At 39.2% G+C, this 17,434-nt stretch overlaps 1 protein-coding gene across 3 annotated transcripts in view; it reads right to left on the bottom strand.

Annotated features, from left to right (window-relative positions):
* Positions 1 to 10,353, bottom strand: part of LOC126263010 (EH domain-binding protein 1) — a 206,933-nt gene extending 196,580 nt beyond the window's left edge. For all 3 annotated transcript variants that reach the window (XM_049959974.1, XM_049959975.1, XM_049959976.1), the window contains exons 1-2: positions 9,879 to 10,353; positions 2,832 to 3,039 (exon numbers count right to left, since the gene is read on the bottom strand). In XM_049959974.1, coding sequence (XP_049815931.1) covers positions 2,832 to 3,039; positions 9,879 to 9,982 — 312 coding nt within the window. In that variant the 5' untranslated portion in view covers positions 9,983 to 10,353. The remainder of the gene's footprint in view (positions 1 to 2,831; positions 3,040 to 9,878) is intronic.
* Between the last annotated feature and the right edge of the window lie 7,081 nt (positions 10,354 to 17,434).

Here is a 17,434-nt window from a genome sequence, read left to right as displayed (position 1 = left end):
GCACCCACATTTAAATCAAAACTGCCATTCATCACACTCTATATAAATCCTGTTCGTGTTATCCTGAATCCCTCTACAGTCACTGACAAAATATTCCTATCGCGCACAACTGAAACATCAGCAAACAATCACAGATTGCAGCTCACTCTATCCAACATACTGTTTATGAAAAAGGAGACACTGCCCTATCAAACTATCAACACTAGCCTGTCCTGTGCAAGTATCTCCATCTTTGAATGATGACTATATTCTACATCCATTTTAACCTGCTTACTGTACTCTCGCCTAGGTATCCCTCTACAGTTTTTATTCCCTCCCCCCTCCATCCTGGCCCACCCCATTAGTCCTTGGTGCCTCAGGATATGTTGTATCACTGATCCCTTCTTTTCACCAAGTTGTTCAATAAATTTCTTTTCTCCCCAATTCTATTCAGTACTTTCTCATTAGTTATGCAATCTACCAAATCACTCTTCAGCATTCTTCTGTAGTATTACCATTTGTGTAATGAAAACATTTCTTTTATTATAAGTTGGTCCACAGCTATCAGACACGTGGTATAATAAACAGTAGTTGATGCGCCTTGGTACCACTATACATTTTGTAATGCCACATGGAGGCAAAGATGTCTTCTTGTTCCTCACTCTGCAGAATTATCTCACCAGTATGCAAATATTTGTGCCACATACAACTGGAAATATTACATCTACATGCAGCAATCACTTTTGATTAGATGTATTATAGTTTGTTCCAGGTGTTTTGAATCAAAGTGGAATGCTATAGACATGCATTACTATGCTTTATGAAATATTTTTGTATCTGACTTTTTGTAGGTATCCGACAATGGATAAATTCTTAAATGCATCATATGAGCAATAACATCATTCCTTGCCCAATGTTTATTGATTTTATCATTGCAACCCAGTCAGTTTGAATACAGACCTACTGATGGTTTAATTCCGCTCCATTCCATTACCCTTGTTTTACTTTTGTTGATGTTCATCTCATATCCCATTGCTGACACTATCTATTCCATTCAACCTATCTCCCAAGACCTTTGCTGTCTGAGACATTATTACAATGTCATTGGCAAATCTTGGAGCTATAATTTCTTCTTCCTGAACATCTACTTCCTTTCCAAATTCATCCTTGGTTTCCTTTATTGCTTGTTCAATGTACAGATTGAATAATAAGAGCAATCTACTACAACACTGCATCGCTCCATTCCCAACCACTGTCATGCCCTTTGAATCATAAGTGCAGACACATTTGTGTACATGTAGGAAATAATTTCTCTCCCCCTGGATTTTATACTTACTACCTTCAGAATTGTTTATTCTGCTAAAATTGTCAAAAACTTTCTGTAAATCTACGAATGAAAAATATGGGAAGTATCCTTACTTCAACCCATCTTCTAAGACTAGGCACAACGTAAAGTGAATAGCCACACAGAAGGAGGTAGTATCTAACAACTGTATGGTTTCGCAAATAAGAAGTTATGGAAATTTAAAAAGATTCAGAAAAATAAAAAAAGCAAATTGCAACATTTGGTTAAATGATACTTCAAAAAGTGGAGGCTAGAACCAGTGCTACAGAAGAAGCTGTACTCAACTAACTAAAATCATCCCAGAAGTAGAAGCACTGCAAAAAGGAATACAGGCTTCAAATAAAGCCAAGTAGAAATGTACTTACTGTGTAACCTTGTAAGGAGTCAGAGTAAGCACAGATTAACATTTAATTAAATTCAATCCTTTATGAATTTGGTGAGGAATTTAAATTAAGATGAAACATAGCCAATTATTTTACAATGCTGAAATTTTTTAATAATTCAATCATTAGTGTGACAATTATCACGGTACAATTGTCAAAACAGGCTACAGCATTAAACTTGGCTGCTGCTGCAGTTCACTATAACTCAGTCACTAACACTACTTGTAATTTCAACCAACCACTGATGACAGACAATATGAATTCATAACTGTTCTGACAGCTAGCTACCTTTTGAATTTTGTGAAGTGTTGCATCTGTTGTGTCAGAATTTAATGTACACAGCTGCAAAGCTCCTCACTGTTGTAATCGGTAGAGTAAGTTCTATTTAGTTACAGAATCCTAAAAAGGTAAATTTCCTCACTTTGTTGTAAAACAAATTTCATGTCATAAACGAAGGGAAGGAATTATATACTTGTCAAAGAATTCATTTACTCATGATTAGTTCAGAAGAGGGCCTTGTTTCTTTTCACGTTTTGCAGATAATATTATTTCCATTACTTTCTGAAACTGTTTCTTCTCTCTTTGGACACAAAGTCTAGTGAAATGATTGGAACTGAAAAAGAGAGAAAATCTCTCTGTTCTCTAAGAAAGTGCGTGGACGACTAGCTAGACACTGCTGTAACAGCTCTCGTGCTTTCCTTTCATTCTTTACTCTGCCTTCTGTCTCATATTACAACATCCCTGAGCTGATTAAACTGTAGGTGAATGGCAAGGGATTCTGAAGTCACTTTAACCACTCTGCGTATCTACCACTTTAAATAATTATGCTTATAGCCATCTGCAACTAAAGACTTATGAAAATTGGTATTTGCATGCACAGCAGTAAAGCAAACAAAGTAACTGACACATAACTGAGTCTTCAATAAACATCATATTATTGCTGAACATACCATTAACACTACAGTTAATTATGAAGGTCAACAAAAGCACAGCACTGTCAATCAAGTATTTTCATAATGGTGCTGTGTATCATTTCTTGAACACAGCGTTCTTCATTTTTTATTTATTTATTGATACCAAGGGTAGCAATTGGTGAAGAAATTTAACACTAAAGTAAAGCTTACATCTTCAACTAGAAAAGTCCAGTCCTTGTCTTCCAGTTCCTGTGTTCTTGGATCTTTGAATAATGTTACTGTAATTTCTTTATTCTCTGGAACTGCCCACACGACAACACCACGTAGTGGATCTTTCATGGTTGGTTCCCACGCCAAGGGCTCTGTTACAACACGTCGACTTCGGCGAGTCCATACAACACTTAATTTTGTTGGCTTCCTGAAAGAAAAAATTTCATTGTTAGGGGTCTATTATCATCTGTTAATTTAATTTCTCCCAGAAAAAGACTCATCATTAATTCACAGTGTTTTGAAGAACTTTCAGGATTATGAAGTAAATCAAGGAATACATTAATAAAAGAACAGCGACTCTCTCAGATTTAATCAGATTTATACCACTCTGCTTACACCAACAACATTTAACCCATTCAATAACAAGAAATTTAAATTTAAAGTAGATTTATTTGCCTGTAAATGATTGTGGTGGTTTACATCATATCAATACATATGTAATGACGTGAATGATTTGCGTGCATCTAAAGCACATATATGCAATAAGATACAACTTTCTTAGTTCGCTGTCACATTTGTAAAAAACGAAAATAGTTTTTGATTGGCTACAAAGTAATTTGTTTTACAGAAAGCTTTTACTGTCAACACAATGCAATTCCCTTGTGTCACATGGTACATTATTGAAAAATATTTAAGCAACAGGTAAACAATTGGTTTCGACTTTACTTAGCCTAGGCCAAGTTATGTCCAGTAATTTCCAGTTTATGGTCCCATAAGAATGCACATCTGATCTAATTTCATATTTCTGGCTATTCAGTTTGGCACATAAAAGCAGCCTACTTGGAGCATGTATAGATTGGAAGCTATAAGAATTGTGTGTTCAAATAAGTATTTACTGAAATCATTTATGTTACTTAAATGAAAAATAAACCTAATGACTATTCTATATTTACAAACAGAAAACTGCTGCTTGCACTGTTATATTAAATACCTTATATTTATTTTCTATTATTATTTAAATACAGGCTATACTTTTATATTCAGCTATTTATCAACTAAAATAAATACCTACACTCATGGATGTTAATATATTATAAACACTTATTTGTTGCTTTAAAATGAACACTGCCATTTGGCACATAGATAATAGAAATGTGATCTAGATAATTAGATAATTTAACATAATTGTATAGCTAAAAAATCTACTCATCCAGTGGCGACAGGAGAACATATATATAAAAAGGTGTGTCTGGAGCCAGTGGCTCCTTCTTCTGGTAGGAGGGTGGAAGGGAAAGGAACAAGGGTGAAGGAAAAGGCCTGGAGAAGTTTAAGAAAAGGGGTAGAGTTCAGAAAAGTCACTCAAAGCCTGGGATAAGAAGGAACAATAATTAGTAGGAGTTATTATTGAAGTATGTACTTAATATTCTTTCGAACAGGCAGAATTATAAATTTCTTTCTTTATTTTACATGAAAGTGCTCTGAATTCCGTTAACCCCATTTCCTTCATGAATCATGGTGGGATTGCTTGTGTGCCTCATTAATACAGATAAACTGTGCACAGATGCAACCACACCAGAGTGGTACCTGGAGGAAGGCCAGACTAAATACAGTACCTATCTGAAGGGGAAATACGGAAGCATCCGATCCCGCCCGTCTGCTTTGACCCATGACGTCACAAATATGGCAGAAACGACCATAAACCACGATTCCAATATGGCGCATATAAAGTAATTAAGTACACATTATAAAGACAAAAAAACATCAAAAAAACAAACACACACACGTTACACAAAAAGCCTAATGACACTAACGGGGCATGCGGGGGAAATTGGGGGTTTTTGGGTGGGGACAAAGTAAATATAAACAAATTTAGACACCCACCGTGATACAAAACCACGCAAAACGATGAAAAAAAGCGACATCACAAAACTCCCCAAACTCCACTAAACACAATATCATCTGGAATCGGACACTTCCCTTGACCTATATAGCTCAACAGCAGCTCCTGATCCCATAAACTGGGATTTAACACTTCCCTTGACCTATATAACTCAGCAGCAGCTCCCGATCCCATAAATTGTGATCGAATACTTCCCTTGACCTATATAGCTCAACAGCAGCTCCCGATCCCATAAATTAGGATCGAACACTTCCCTTGACCCATATAGGTCAAAAATATCTCCCAATACCAATACCAACATTCGCAGCCACACATTGCAATAAAACACTTCCCTCAACCCCAACACATAACACATATACTAAAAACAAAAAAATAAAAACTTACCACAAAAAGTTCCAGCGCCACAAACTAGGTTGGCCACCACAATCACACACAGGCATGCACGCACAAACAAACACAAACACACCAACGAAAAAATACTCAACCAAAAGAAAGACCCGACCCCCCCCCCCCCAAGCAATCCAAGCTCCCCCCTAACCTCAAAATAAAAAACCCACAAACAAAACCCAAATGCAACATAAAAAAATCTCAATCACGCACTACAATGCAACAAAAATTTCAACAAAATAGATCCTTCACAACTAAAACACAAACCAACACACTCCCCCCCCCCTCACGAACACTAACACGAAATTAACCACCCACCCCACCCTGAGCCGCAGCCACCCACCCACCCATCCACCCAAACCACCCTAACCAACCACTTTCAGCCTATACATTTTACTAACAGCCCTTAAAAAACTCAAAAAACACAATAGCCCTCAGGGACACTCTTCTGCCAACAGTACTCATCTAATTGAGACTGAAGGTTGGAATAGTGCCTCTTCCCCCTTCCAAGAACTGACTTAACAGCCACCCCACATCCCCTCTATTGTATTTGTACAAGCCCCCGTGTCATAATTTTTGAACTCTAAGCTATGGTTAATGACTAAATGATTGAATCCCCCCCCCCCCCTCACCCAAACCCCTATTTGAAGAAAATGCAACTGAAACTACTGTGGACCCTGGTTTTATGTACTCCTCAATTAACCCAACTAATTCCACCTTAGACCTCCCTTCCACAACCCTAAAAACACATTCAGAACACCCCCCCCCCCAAACAACAGCCACCCACACCCAGACACCAACCACAGACTTACCCCCCCCCCCATACTTCCTTTTCCCAAACTGCGACTCGTCCACCTCCACAACAACCCCATGCCCCCCAACTTACCCCTGTACTTAACGAACTCGGAACACACTTCACAGCAAAAAGAAAACCAATCAAGCACACTCCTCTCACTCACACCAGTCTCATGCACACAAAAACTGTGTGGGGATCCAGAACAAAAATAATAAATCACCAGTAGAATCTCGCGCATGACCAACCTAGACTTCTCGAACCAGGAACCATGCTGTATGGAACGCCAAATGTCATCCTTTCGACAGTGCCACATATAACAGTCCCTGGTCCAAGACGCTGGAACTTTAGCCAACTTCCATTTCTTCACAACAAATAGTGCACTTCACGATCTCGGCAATTAAACCAAACAGCTGTAAAAACTTTGTAAGTTCCAAAGCGGTGTTTCCCATCATTTCCCGCAGACGCACGCTATTAATTTTATCCTTCATATCCATTCCTGAACAAAAACAACAACCGATTAATTTACTGAAATTACCACACGACCTACACTGAACAGCACTAAATTAACCTTCACACAAAACCATTAAATCGTTAACTCACTGAAACGAATTCCACTACAAACACAGCCAACACTCGAACAATTCTGTATAATGAGCGAGACCAAACTGAGCCCATGACACCACACAAACGAAAGCCCTAAACATACCACCAGAGAGCACAACAAACCACAACATGACATCTACAAACACATGACACTCACAAAGCAAACTCCACACCGTCATGATGTCACACACCATAACAACCTTACGTCACGGGTCAAAGCCGACGCATGGGATCAGACACTTCTGTCGACCCCCTAAAGGGTTGCAACAGCTTTTTGAGTAGTTGTATGGGCAACAGTGATGACCAACTGACCTGGCCTTGTTACATTAGCCAACAAGGCCTTCCTATGTGTAGTAAGGCAGGAGAATGCAATAACCGAGTCATGCAGATTGTGCCTGAAGCTACATGTGCAGTGATGTCTGTTAAAAAATCCATAAATGAGTTGAGTACAAACTTTGTTTAGCAAAACAGACATTCTGTAGTAACAATATGTTTGTAACATGTTGAATGTGAGCTGTAAGCTGTATGGGGATGGCTCTTTACATCCTTCTGATAGGAACAAGCAAAAAACTACAGAACAGCACAGAGAAATCATATTCTATATGATAGTTTCTATTGCTTTTTTTTTTAAATATATATCAACAATTTGTTTTCTGTAAGTACAGAGGGAGTGGTTAGGTGGGGGGGAGGCAACTGCCATTTGTGCGTATGGGAAAAAGAAGAGAAATTGGTGGGTAGACAAATACTGGTATTAGGAGTTTATTTATCAGCTATGTTAGAAGTGTTTCTGTTGTGCCTTCAACTAGCGTCCACTCTAGTGTATTTTCTACAAGCCTTTCCATTTCTGCATAATCACCGCAACCTACATTCATTTCAACTATCTTACTGTAGTCAAGTCAGCCTCTTACACTTTGAAATAAAATTATGAGCAGTTGCTGCTGTAGGGCATGTACCGAAAGATGCTCTAGACAATGAAGTTCTGTTATAGCACCACTCCACATAATATGCTTTGGAGCTCAAGTGAAATTTACATATTTGAAGGCCTTTAGTTTTTCAATATGGCGCAGACATTAACATTATGCTTCGCTACCAGTTGATTTGTTCCCACAACCAGACAATATACTTTCACACTCACTGGCTTTGCCAACTCACAATTAAACTGTCACCCAAATTGTCACTTCCCAACATAAACTAGACCTCAGACTGCACTATATCTACATATATACTCTGCAAACCACCGTGAGTTGCATGGCAGAGGGTACTTTCCATTGTACCATTATTAGAGTTTCTTCCTGTTCCATCGAGCCCTAGCCCTTTGTCCAGTTTTAACGATTTCAGCTGTTTCTCATCACTGCTGACATTAACACTCATTTCATTCATCTTTTCAGTGGTACGAGGATTAACTTGGGGCAGTTCACCTGGGTTTTCCTTTGTTAAGGAACATTTGAAAACAGAGTTAAGCATTTCAGCTTTTGCTTTGCTACCCTCAATTTCAGTTCCTGTCTCATTCGCTAAGAGCTGGATACTAACTTTTTATCTGCTAACAGCCTTAACATTCAAGCCAGAATTTCTTTGGGTTTCGTGGAATATCATTTGAGAATATTCTGCTACAATAGTCACTGAAGGCATTACGGATCAGTCTGCCACCATAAATAAGTATTCAAAGCAGGGAAGAGGGGGGGGGGGGGGGGTTAGAAGATGAATGTCTTCTGAACATACAGTAAAGCACGCACACCTCAACTCCACTGAAGAGTCGTTCCCCACCACTGATCCACCTCTCTGCTTAAGGAGGAAGAACTATCAGTTCCAACAGTTAAGAGGGGGTCGTCACCTTTACATTCATGTGCACATAGGCCCAACTGCTGTTGGAAGTGCTAAACATTTTGACTTTGGAAGGTATAAATCCACTTCAGTGAGATGTTTTACCCAGCAACTTAGAAAAAAATAGTGAAAGGAATAGTTTTTTTAGATAGGCAAACATACACAATGATACTATTTCTGCAGTGTTATGAAAGTACTCTGGAAATCAAATTACTCTCTTATAATGTGAAATGGGTTTACAAACAACTAGCTATACAATTTTCTTTGCCATAATTTCCCATACAGGAACCACACTGAAGATGATAATTTATTTAGATTTGTAAGGAGCTGGCTGCGTGAGTAGAAAGGTGTTTCCATCAATGAATAAATTTGAGGACAATGTATATGCTAACAGCATGGAGGTTGCACTTTTCGTACACACCAGATGCATACTGGAACTGAAGCTACCCATAAAGCCTTAACTATCAACTTTATTATATATCCAGATGATCCAAACCAACACACTAAACACCTGAAGTACACCAGATGCACACTTATCCTCTTTTCATCATTAAGCAACTTTTCCTAAAGTCATCATCTAGGTGCCGTGGAGCTTATACCACCACTGTGGAATTATGTCAGGAAGTCCTATCACAGCGTTTGAGTCCTTTACTGACACATGCAAACAAAGAACAGCTAAGCCTCAAACTGAAGTAACACTGACAGAAAAAACATGAGCATCACGTATTCTGATCCAACAGTCCACAGGTGTACTGGCAGTTCATAGTGTGCAACAGACTCGCAGGACACTATGAACCATCAATACACCCATGAACTGTTTGATCAACAAATACGCCGAGAGAAACTGAAGAATCAGCACATAGCTTTTTTTCTTGTTTTTACACTGAAATTAAAAACGATCAGCAGCAGCATATATTTTGTGTTAAAAGTATGACCACATGAAACTTCGAAAAATGATGCAAGTGAATTACTGAAGCCTCAACACTGCTGCATCATCACAGCAAGTCAAGCGCATATTATGGCAATGCACGAATTGGCAGAATGTATAGAATACATCAAGCACCTCTTAAATATATCTCTGTGAAAAAAAAGTTAATACACCAAACAATTTAAATACTTCCAATGCTGGTTATTTCAAGGAGTCCATAGCATACACAAATTGTTCATGGGTAGAGGATCGTCATAAATAGAGGCCGATCATGTTCGTCGTTTCAATGCATTACATATCACTGAATTTTAGTCAAAGCATTGATGTCCACACTATAATATGCAAAACCTTTTTGATGGTCGGTCATGGATTTGATTATTTTGCGATTCATATACACTACAAATTTAAACTGTCATTTGATTTAGCACATCTAATTTTTGGCACGTCAAACCATAAAACTCCTCATTGTGTGCACAATCATAACAAACACGCGAAGCGTATAAATGGAACGCTGAAAGATCAAAAGAAATTTACTGAATGAATTTGTAAGTATTAAAATGACAGGAGAACATATAATCCCAAAAGTTATATTATTTCAACGGGTTAACTCACCATTTCGAAGTAGTCTCTAACGTTAGCTGGTGATAGGAAATAGTAAATTGAAATTTTGCTGCTCTCTTGTTAACTCGCTGCAGTCTTTTCCACACAGAAGTCATGTTTATAAATACAGTCCTCTCATCCTCGACATGCCAGCGTACATTACACTTCCCAGTGAATCATCCAAACGAGGAGCGAAGCACTGTGATACCTATTCAGCGTCTTTTTTCCCTTTCTCGTAGTGTCTTGCTTACTCTCCAAAAAAAACAAAACAAAAATTTCTAAGTTGTTGATTCTGCAAAATGCATTTCCTTGGATTAGATGACAGTGTCTTGACAACAAACTACGCACATTTCGTAACACGGCCTGTCTTTCAATATCAAGTTAAAAATACAACACACGGATAAACAAGGCACAGTAACTCACGCCCACAAACTTCCTCCCTCATCGCACAGTCGCTTCCCTTCTGTGTCAAACACGTCCTTGGTTCCCTGGGTTCTTGCTCTTTCATCGATAATCGGGACTTCTATGACAATCGGTTTACATATTCGATAACGTGATGGCTTTGTTGCAGGATAATATCGAAAATTTTCTGTGTAGCTACGTATTTCATAACTTTCCACGTATCGGTATGTAGATGTCGCAACATTGAAAGTCGTTTTTCAATCCTTTCACTTTGTCATCTGTAGAGCCGCTATCTAGAGATGTGAAACATCCACGGCACCAGATATGCTGTTTGTGGAGAGGTATAATTTCAATAGAAATGAACCACTTAAATAAGAGATCTTCAGAAAGTTTGTTGACATTTCCTATGTTGACGTCTGAGTTCTCTAGGTCTTATGTTTCATACGCACCCGCTTCTAGCGACTTTACAGTTGATGGCACGTTAAACCCTTATCTTACATCATTCCATATGCAGTGCTCGGCAGAGTTTGTCTTTCGTTGAATACATAGCGGACCATAGTTTAGGCAGAAAGAACAGAAGCTATAACGCGAGTATTAAGATTTAACTTTCTATTCTTCATATAACTGCCTTATATTTCCAAGTTCATTAGTAACAAAATTCACAAGAAGAGTTACGTGACCCAGCAACATCGTTACAGACAACATTTTTAATGACGCATCGAGACAGCAAAGTCATAGCGTAATTTCCATTATTAATGGTCTTATAGACAGCGATGGTCTTAAATAGCAAGGGCCATGATGTTGTTATTTTTGTTGTTGTCTTCAGTCCTGAGACTGGTTTGATGGAGCTCTCCATGCTACTCTATCCTGTGCAAGCTTCATCTCCCAGTACCTACTGCAACCTACGTCCTTCTGAATCTGCTTAGTGTATTCATCTCTTCGTCTCCCTCTACGATTTTTACCCTCCACGCTGCCCTCCAATACTAAATTGGTGATCCCTTCCTTGATGCCTCAGACCATGTCCTACCAACCGATCCCTTCTCCTAGTCAAGTTGTGCCACAAACTCCTCCTCAATTCTGTTCAATACCTCCAATACCTCCTCATTAGTTATGTGATCTAACCATCTAATCTTCAGCATTCTTCTATAGTACCACATTTCGAAAGCTTCTATGCTCTTCTTGTCTAAACTATTTATTGTCCACGTTTCACTGTCATACATGGCTGCACTCCATACAAATACTTTCAGAAACGACTGCCTGACACTTACATCTATACTCGATTTTCACAAATTTCTCTTCTTCAGAAACGCTTTCCTTGCCATTGCCAGTCTACATTTTATATCCTCTCTACTTCTACCATCATCAGTTATTTTGCTCCCCAAATGGCAAAACTCATTTACTACTTTAAGTGTCTCATTTTCTAATCTAATTCCCTCAACATCACCCGAATTAATTCGACTACATTCCATTATCCTCGTTTTGCTTTTGTTGATGTTCATCTTACATCCTCCTTTCAAGACACCGTCCATTCTGTTCACTACTCTTCCAAGTCCTTTGCTGTCTCTGACAGAATTACAATGTCATCGGCGAACCTCAAAGTTTTTATTTCTTCTCCATGGATTTTAATACCTACACCGAATTTTTCTTTTGTTTCCTTTACAGGGGCATGATAAAAATTAGTCTTGACTTCGTCAATTAGTTTTTCATTTATCAATCTTTTAATTTCCAATTATTTTTAATTTTCATCATTTTTTTAGAGGCATGATAAAAATTAAAAATAAATGGAAATTAAAAGACTGATAAATGGAAAACGGATTGAGGAAATCAAGACTAATTTACGAAATACATACTGGAAAAATTTACACATAAATAAAAAAACATAGTTATAAGCTTCTTTAGAACCGTTTTCGTAAAAAAAAGACCGGTGAAAGGTTATTAACACTTAAACACTTGTGCTGCTGTACTGCATACACCACTTCTCCATTTTTGATTATTCTTTGAAGAAACTGTGTTGCCTAACCTTGTCCATGCGCCTTCCATATCACTGTTGTGTTTGTGGGTTAGGGGCGCTCAAAATAGAGTTTATCAGCGCCCATACAAAGATCAACTGAAACGAGCGTGGTACAAGAAAGGAAACATAGATGATATTTCCAACTGCAAACCATTGGCACATTTGTCTGTTTTCTCAAAAATATTAGAATGACTCTTCAATAAGAGATTAACAGACTTCTTAGAGGATAATGGCAACCTGTCAAAATCTCAACATGGATTTAGAGCAGAGTGTTCAACCGCATCAGTAGTTCACTGCATTCTATTAGAGGCGCTGTTAGCATTAGACAACAAAAAACTTATTATGGACATATTTTTAGATTTGCCAAATGCATTTGACACCGTAAATCTTGACAAATTGCTACACAAGCTAGAAAATCTTGGCATCAGAGGAACACCTAACAACTGGCTCAGCTCTTATCTTAAGAAAAAGGAAAAATATATGGAAACAGATCAGGAAAGGGATAATGTCAATAGGAAACATCATTCCAAGCTACTGACTATTAAATATGGAGTGCCACAAGGATCAGTAAAATATTTTAATTTACTGATGATACAAGCGTTCTAATTACAGGAAACTCAGAAGAAACCCTTGTAAAAAACATAAGAGAAGTCACAGACTGGCCAACATGTTACTTTAATAACAATGACTTAATAATATACACTGGAAAAGCTGTAGCTGTGGATATATACACAGCACAAACAAAAAATCTGATCTCACACAATCTAGACCTATGTGGACACACAATTATCAAAACAGCCTGTACCAAATTTCTTGGACTTCATCTACAAGACAACTTGTAATGGAATCACATATTGGGCAAACAAACTAAAATTAAGTACTACCTCTGGTTTTGTGTGGCATATAGTAAATAATAATAATAATGGCGTGTGACGAGGGCCTCCCGTCGGGTAGATCGCTTGCCTGGTGCAAGTCTTTCGGTTTGACGCCACTGCGGCGACTTGTGAGTCGATGGTGATGAAATGATGATGATTAGGACAACACAACACCCAGTCCCTGAGCGGAGGAAATCTTCGACCCAACCGGAATCGAACCTGGGCCCTTAGGGCATATAGTAAAAAATTGTACTAGCTACAACCCTCTTCAGTGTGTATATTATGCAGCCATGCTATCTCATCTCCAGTATGGGAAATTCTGGAGATGCATCAAAACATTCAAAATTAAAAAAAATATATATAAGAATAATGAAAGATGTAGATAATCGCAAATCATGTAGATGGTTGTTTCAAAAAAGGATGGTATTGCCTCTTACTTGTGTATATATACTTGAAAACAAATGTATTCAAAACAAAACTTACACACAAAAAGACAACTCGTCACTCAAAATCACACAATACACAGCCAACTTTGTGCCAGGCCTCACTGACTGAATCGATACCTCTCCTCAGTGCAGCACTCCGTGAAGAATGGGTTGCCATTCCCTAAGAAACCTTCCAGCACTTATGCCGGCGATATTGGAAGCTGTCATCGAGGCTAAGGATGGGCCAACACCATACCAAATTCCAGCGTTACCAATGCAGGGCGCCACGAAGTCATTTTCAGCAAGTTGTCCAGATACTTTTGATCACATAGTGTATTTAAGTATTCATCATTAATTGATATATTAATGTGTGTTATTATGTACAAAGGTATAATTATATACAAAATTGTTCATATTAACATACAAATCCAAATATCTCTTGCACATTGTGCAGCTGTAATGAAAATGGATCAATAAGTCAATCAATAAATCAAAAGAGATTTGCAGCAACATGTGGCTGGCTGATTACTTACCAAAAAATGGATGAGCCAGCCCCTTCGATAACACATTAAAAATGGTGATTTAAAATCTCAGGCAACATGTTGGACAATTCCCAAAAATTTTAAAGTCGTACTACATTCTTTTGATTGTCAGCTAAAACACATAGGCAAATGAGCTGCTACCCTTTGGTCCAAAAAACACATCTAGTAAAATGTGGTGCACTGTGATCTGTATGCCAAAACCACCAAACATTGGAGGGTTCACTCGGCAGAGCACGAAGCCATGCATCATAGAGTTGTAGCCTATGCGAAGATGAGTAAGGAGGACCTGACCCTGCCTGCATGGCTGGAAGGAGGTACGCCAAGCCCGTGTTGTGGACTGAATGAGACACAGCTTATTATCTGTCACTTGCAGTCGTTCTTCTTTACATGGCACATGACACTGTTCCCCAACAGTGAGGTGAGAGCATGCAGGGGATGGCCAACTGAACTAACTGAGGATCATGACACTCCTCCTTGGCTGTTACATCCGCCCTTTTATTTCCTGTAATATTCATATGCCATGGCACCAAGCAGAAAGACACCTCTTTCCCAAGCCCTTGTAGTCGGAGGAGGGGGTCCTGGATATTCTGGACTACTTTATCTGTTGGGTACAATCGTTGTAAAGTGAGAAGAGCTCTCAGGGAATAGAAAAATACAAGGAATTTAGCACTTGAAACACGACTCATCTTATCCCCTGTACCCACAAGACCGCTTATAATTTCGCATCGAAGGCAGTAAAGTCTTGAGGAAGCCACATCTTGAGGATACAGTCGAGGAAAACAACAGAGTAATCTCCAGAGTCTCCCTGTTGAGACTCATGTATAAATACAGTTACAGAGTTATTGGTGTTCAGTTCAGTTGTTACGAAATAATGTATTAAAAACATGTGCAGGAGTGCAATCATTCCTGTACTGCAGTAAATGTAAAATCACTCTGGACCTCTTGAGTAACCAGGTTGGAAGATGGTTAAAACCCTGAAGTTGGGGTTGTACATCCTTCACATCAAGTGGTTCAAGTTCAAGTACATGCTGCATGCGGATTCCAAATAGCCTTGTTGCTCATGGGCAATTGGATAAAAGGCATTCGAGAGATGGATGAGCAACAGTATGGTGAACAGGTGAATTCTAAGGAGCAAGGAACTTACATGCCTGACACACCATGAGGAATTTATGCCATCTGGTGAGTGGTGGTTCCCTAGCCTCAGCACAGCGTCTGGGTATAGGACTGATCTTATAAGCACCTATAGCCAGCATGACCCCATCACAGTGGACAGCCTCAATAATCTTCAGATTAAAGGGCCTCTGTGATTCACACCAAAGATGCGAAAAACCCTATAAAACTGGAACAAACGTGTCCTGTCTGCTCTCCAAGACCTGTGGCTGAGGAGCTTTGAGGTATTCAGTACCTTCCGAATTCTGGCTTTCAGTTCTCTCAGGTGTGGTAACCACAACAATTTAGAGTCAAAAATGAAACCCAGAAACCTCCCTGTATATTTAACGTGTAGAATGGTGTCCCTCATATGCAAGCCAGGTAAATTGAAGATATTGTGAGAATGATTAAAATGAACACACACACAATATTGCTGCAGAAAATTGAAAATTCCTCTTTGCCTCCCACTCCTCTATGCTCTGCACTGTAAATTGTAACTGACAAGTCGTTGTTGCAACTTTTGAGGAGGAATAGAAAACTGCAGAATCGTTCACAAATAAGTAGCATTGGACAAAACTCCTTACTGTAGACGTGATATTTTTTATAGCTATGGTAAAGAGGGTAACAGTGAAAACATTGCCCTGAGGGACACCACTCTCTTGCTCAAAACGATCCGACCGTCACCAACATGGGATCTAAAAAAGCGCTTACACAGGGAAGACCATATGAAAATGAGAAGCTGCCCACAAAACCCCCATTGATGGAGATGCATGAGAATACTGTATTTCCAAGTAGCATCGTACACCTTACTGATGTTGAAACTCTGATAAGTACTGTGAGATGTTCGGTCCTTTCCTGTTTTGAGGAGGGATATCAAAATTGCCTCTCTCCATCAGTTGGGAAACTAACCTGTTGCAATATCTAATTAAAACAGTATAGAAGGATTTCCTGTGATGCTGTTGGCAAATGTCGAAGCATGCAGTACTAGTTTTGGTCGTGACTGGGTGCAGCATCATGAGTGCCTGACAGTGCAGAATGCAACTCCCACATGGAGAAGTGGCAATTGTGACACTCAGAATTGTTAGATCTGAAGTCCAGCTTGTCCCTCTCTATGGTTGCATGATAGCGGTGGATCTCCTGAAACTGGCTGGCATTGGCGGTAATCACTGAAAAATGCTCTGCCTTCGTCTGAGCGATAGCTCTGGGCATTGTTTAGAGACACCCCTCTTTGAGCATTGCTGCCTCTGGGAAACGACTATGTTTACCAGAAATCCTCCTGATGGCTTCCCCTACTTTCGAAGAACAAGTGGAATGGTTGATGGAGTCAGGAACGCTTATCATGAACTTTCCTTACTCCCCTCAATTTTGGGTTACCTTTAGCTCTCGCGATTCAAAAGGCTGTGAGGTTGCCTGCTGTTGGACAGTATTTAACCCATCAAAGAGCCACGTACCTTTCTCATATTGCTAATCAGCACTCATCACTCCACCATGGTGCACACTGACTCCAACGGTGACCGGAGGACTTTGGGACAGATGAGTCAGAGGCATGATGAATCACCCATACGATGTTGCTCACCCATTTCTAGATGTAGTCACAGTGATCAGTCATAAGGCTGCTGTACACGGGACCAGTAGTGGTAGCCAGTTCTGGCGGTCAGAAGTGGACGCTACAGGTTTTACCGGGCGGTAAGCCTATACACGAAGCCAATAATGGCTTCCAAAATATTCTCATCTGTGGCCGCCAGTGTGTAGTTAGAGATGGTGAAGTATACAGTGTTACGTGTTTCTTCGTGAAAAATATGGGATGTGACAGTGACAGTGAGTTTGAGAAGGCTTTTGACGAAGTTATGGGTGAAATTGTTGTTACTTTAAGTGAGGAGCTGAGAACCATTTTAAATCAACATAGAGTGTGGGTAAAAGACTATGTAGGTCGAAGAGAAACCCTTGGAGGATAATCGACTTTCTTTCGTGAACTGTCAGTGAAAGATCCTTTAGAATATCAGAGACAATTGAGAACGATGTTGAACAATTTAATGAGCTTTTGAGCATAATTGAGCAACAGATAGCCAAGAGAGATACTATTATGAGAAATGCAATAACTTCCAAACAGAAACTAGAGGTTCCACTGCGGTATTTAGCAATTGGTGATAGTTTTCAGTCTCTG

This window comes from Schistocerca nitens, chromosome 6 (assembly GCF_023898315.1).
Source record: "Schistocerca nitens isolate TAMUIC-IGC-003100 chromosome 6, iqSchNite1.1, whole genome shotgun sequence".
Lineage (NCBI taxonomy): Eukaryota > Metazoa > Arthropoda > Insecta > Orthoptera > Acrididae > Schistocerca > Schistocerca nitens.
Note: the sequence above shows the minus strand (reverse complement) of the source record. Positions and strands in the feature narration are given on the sequence as shown.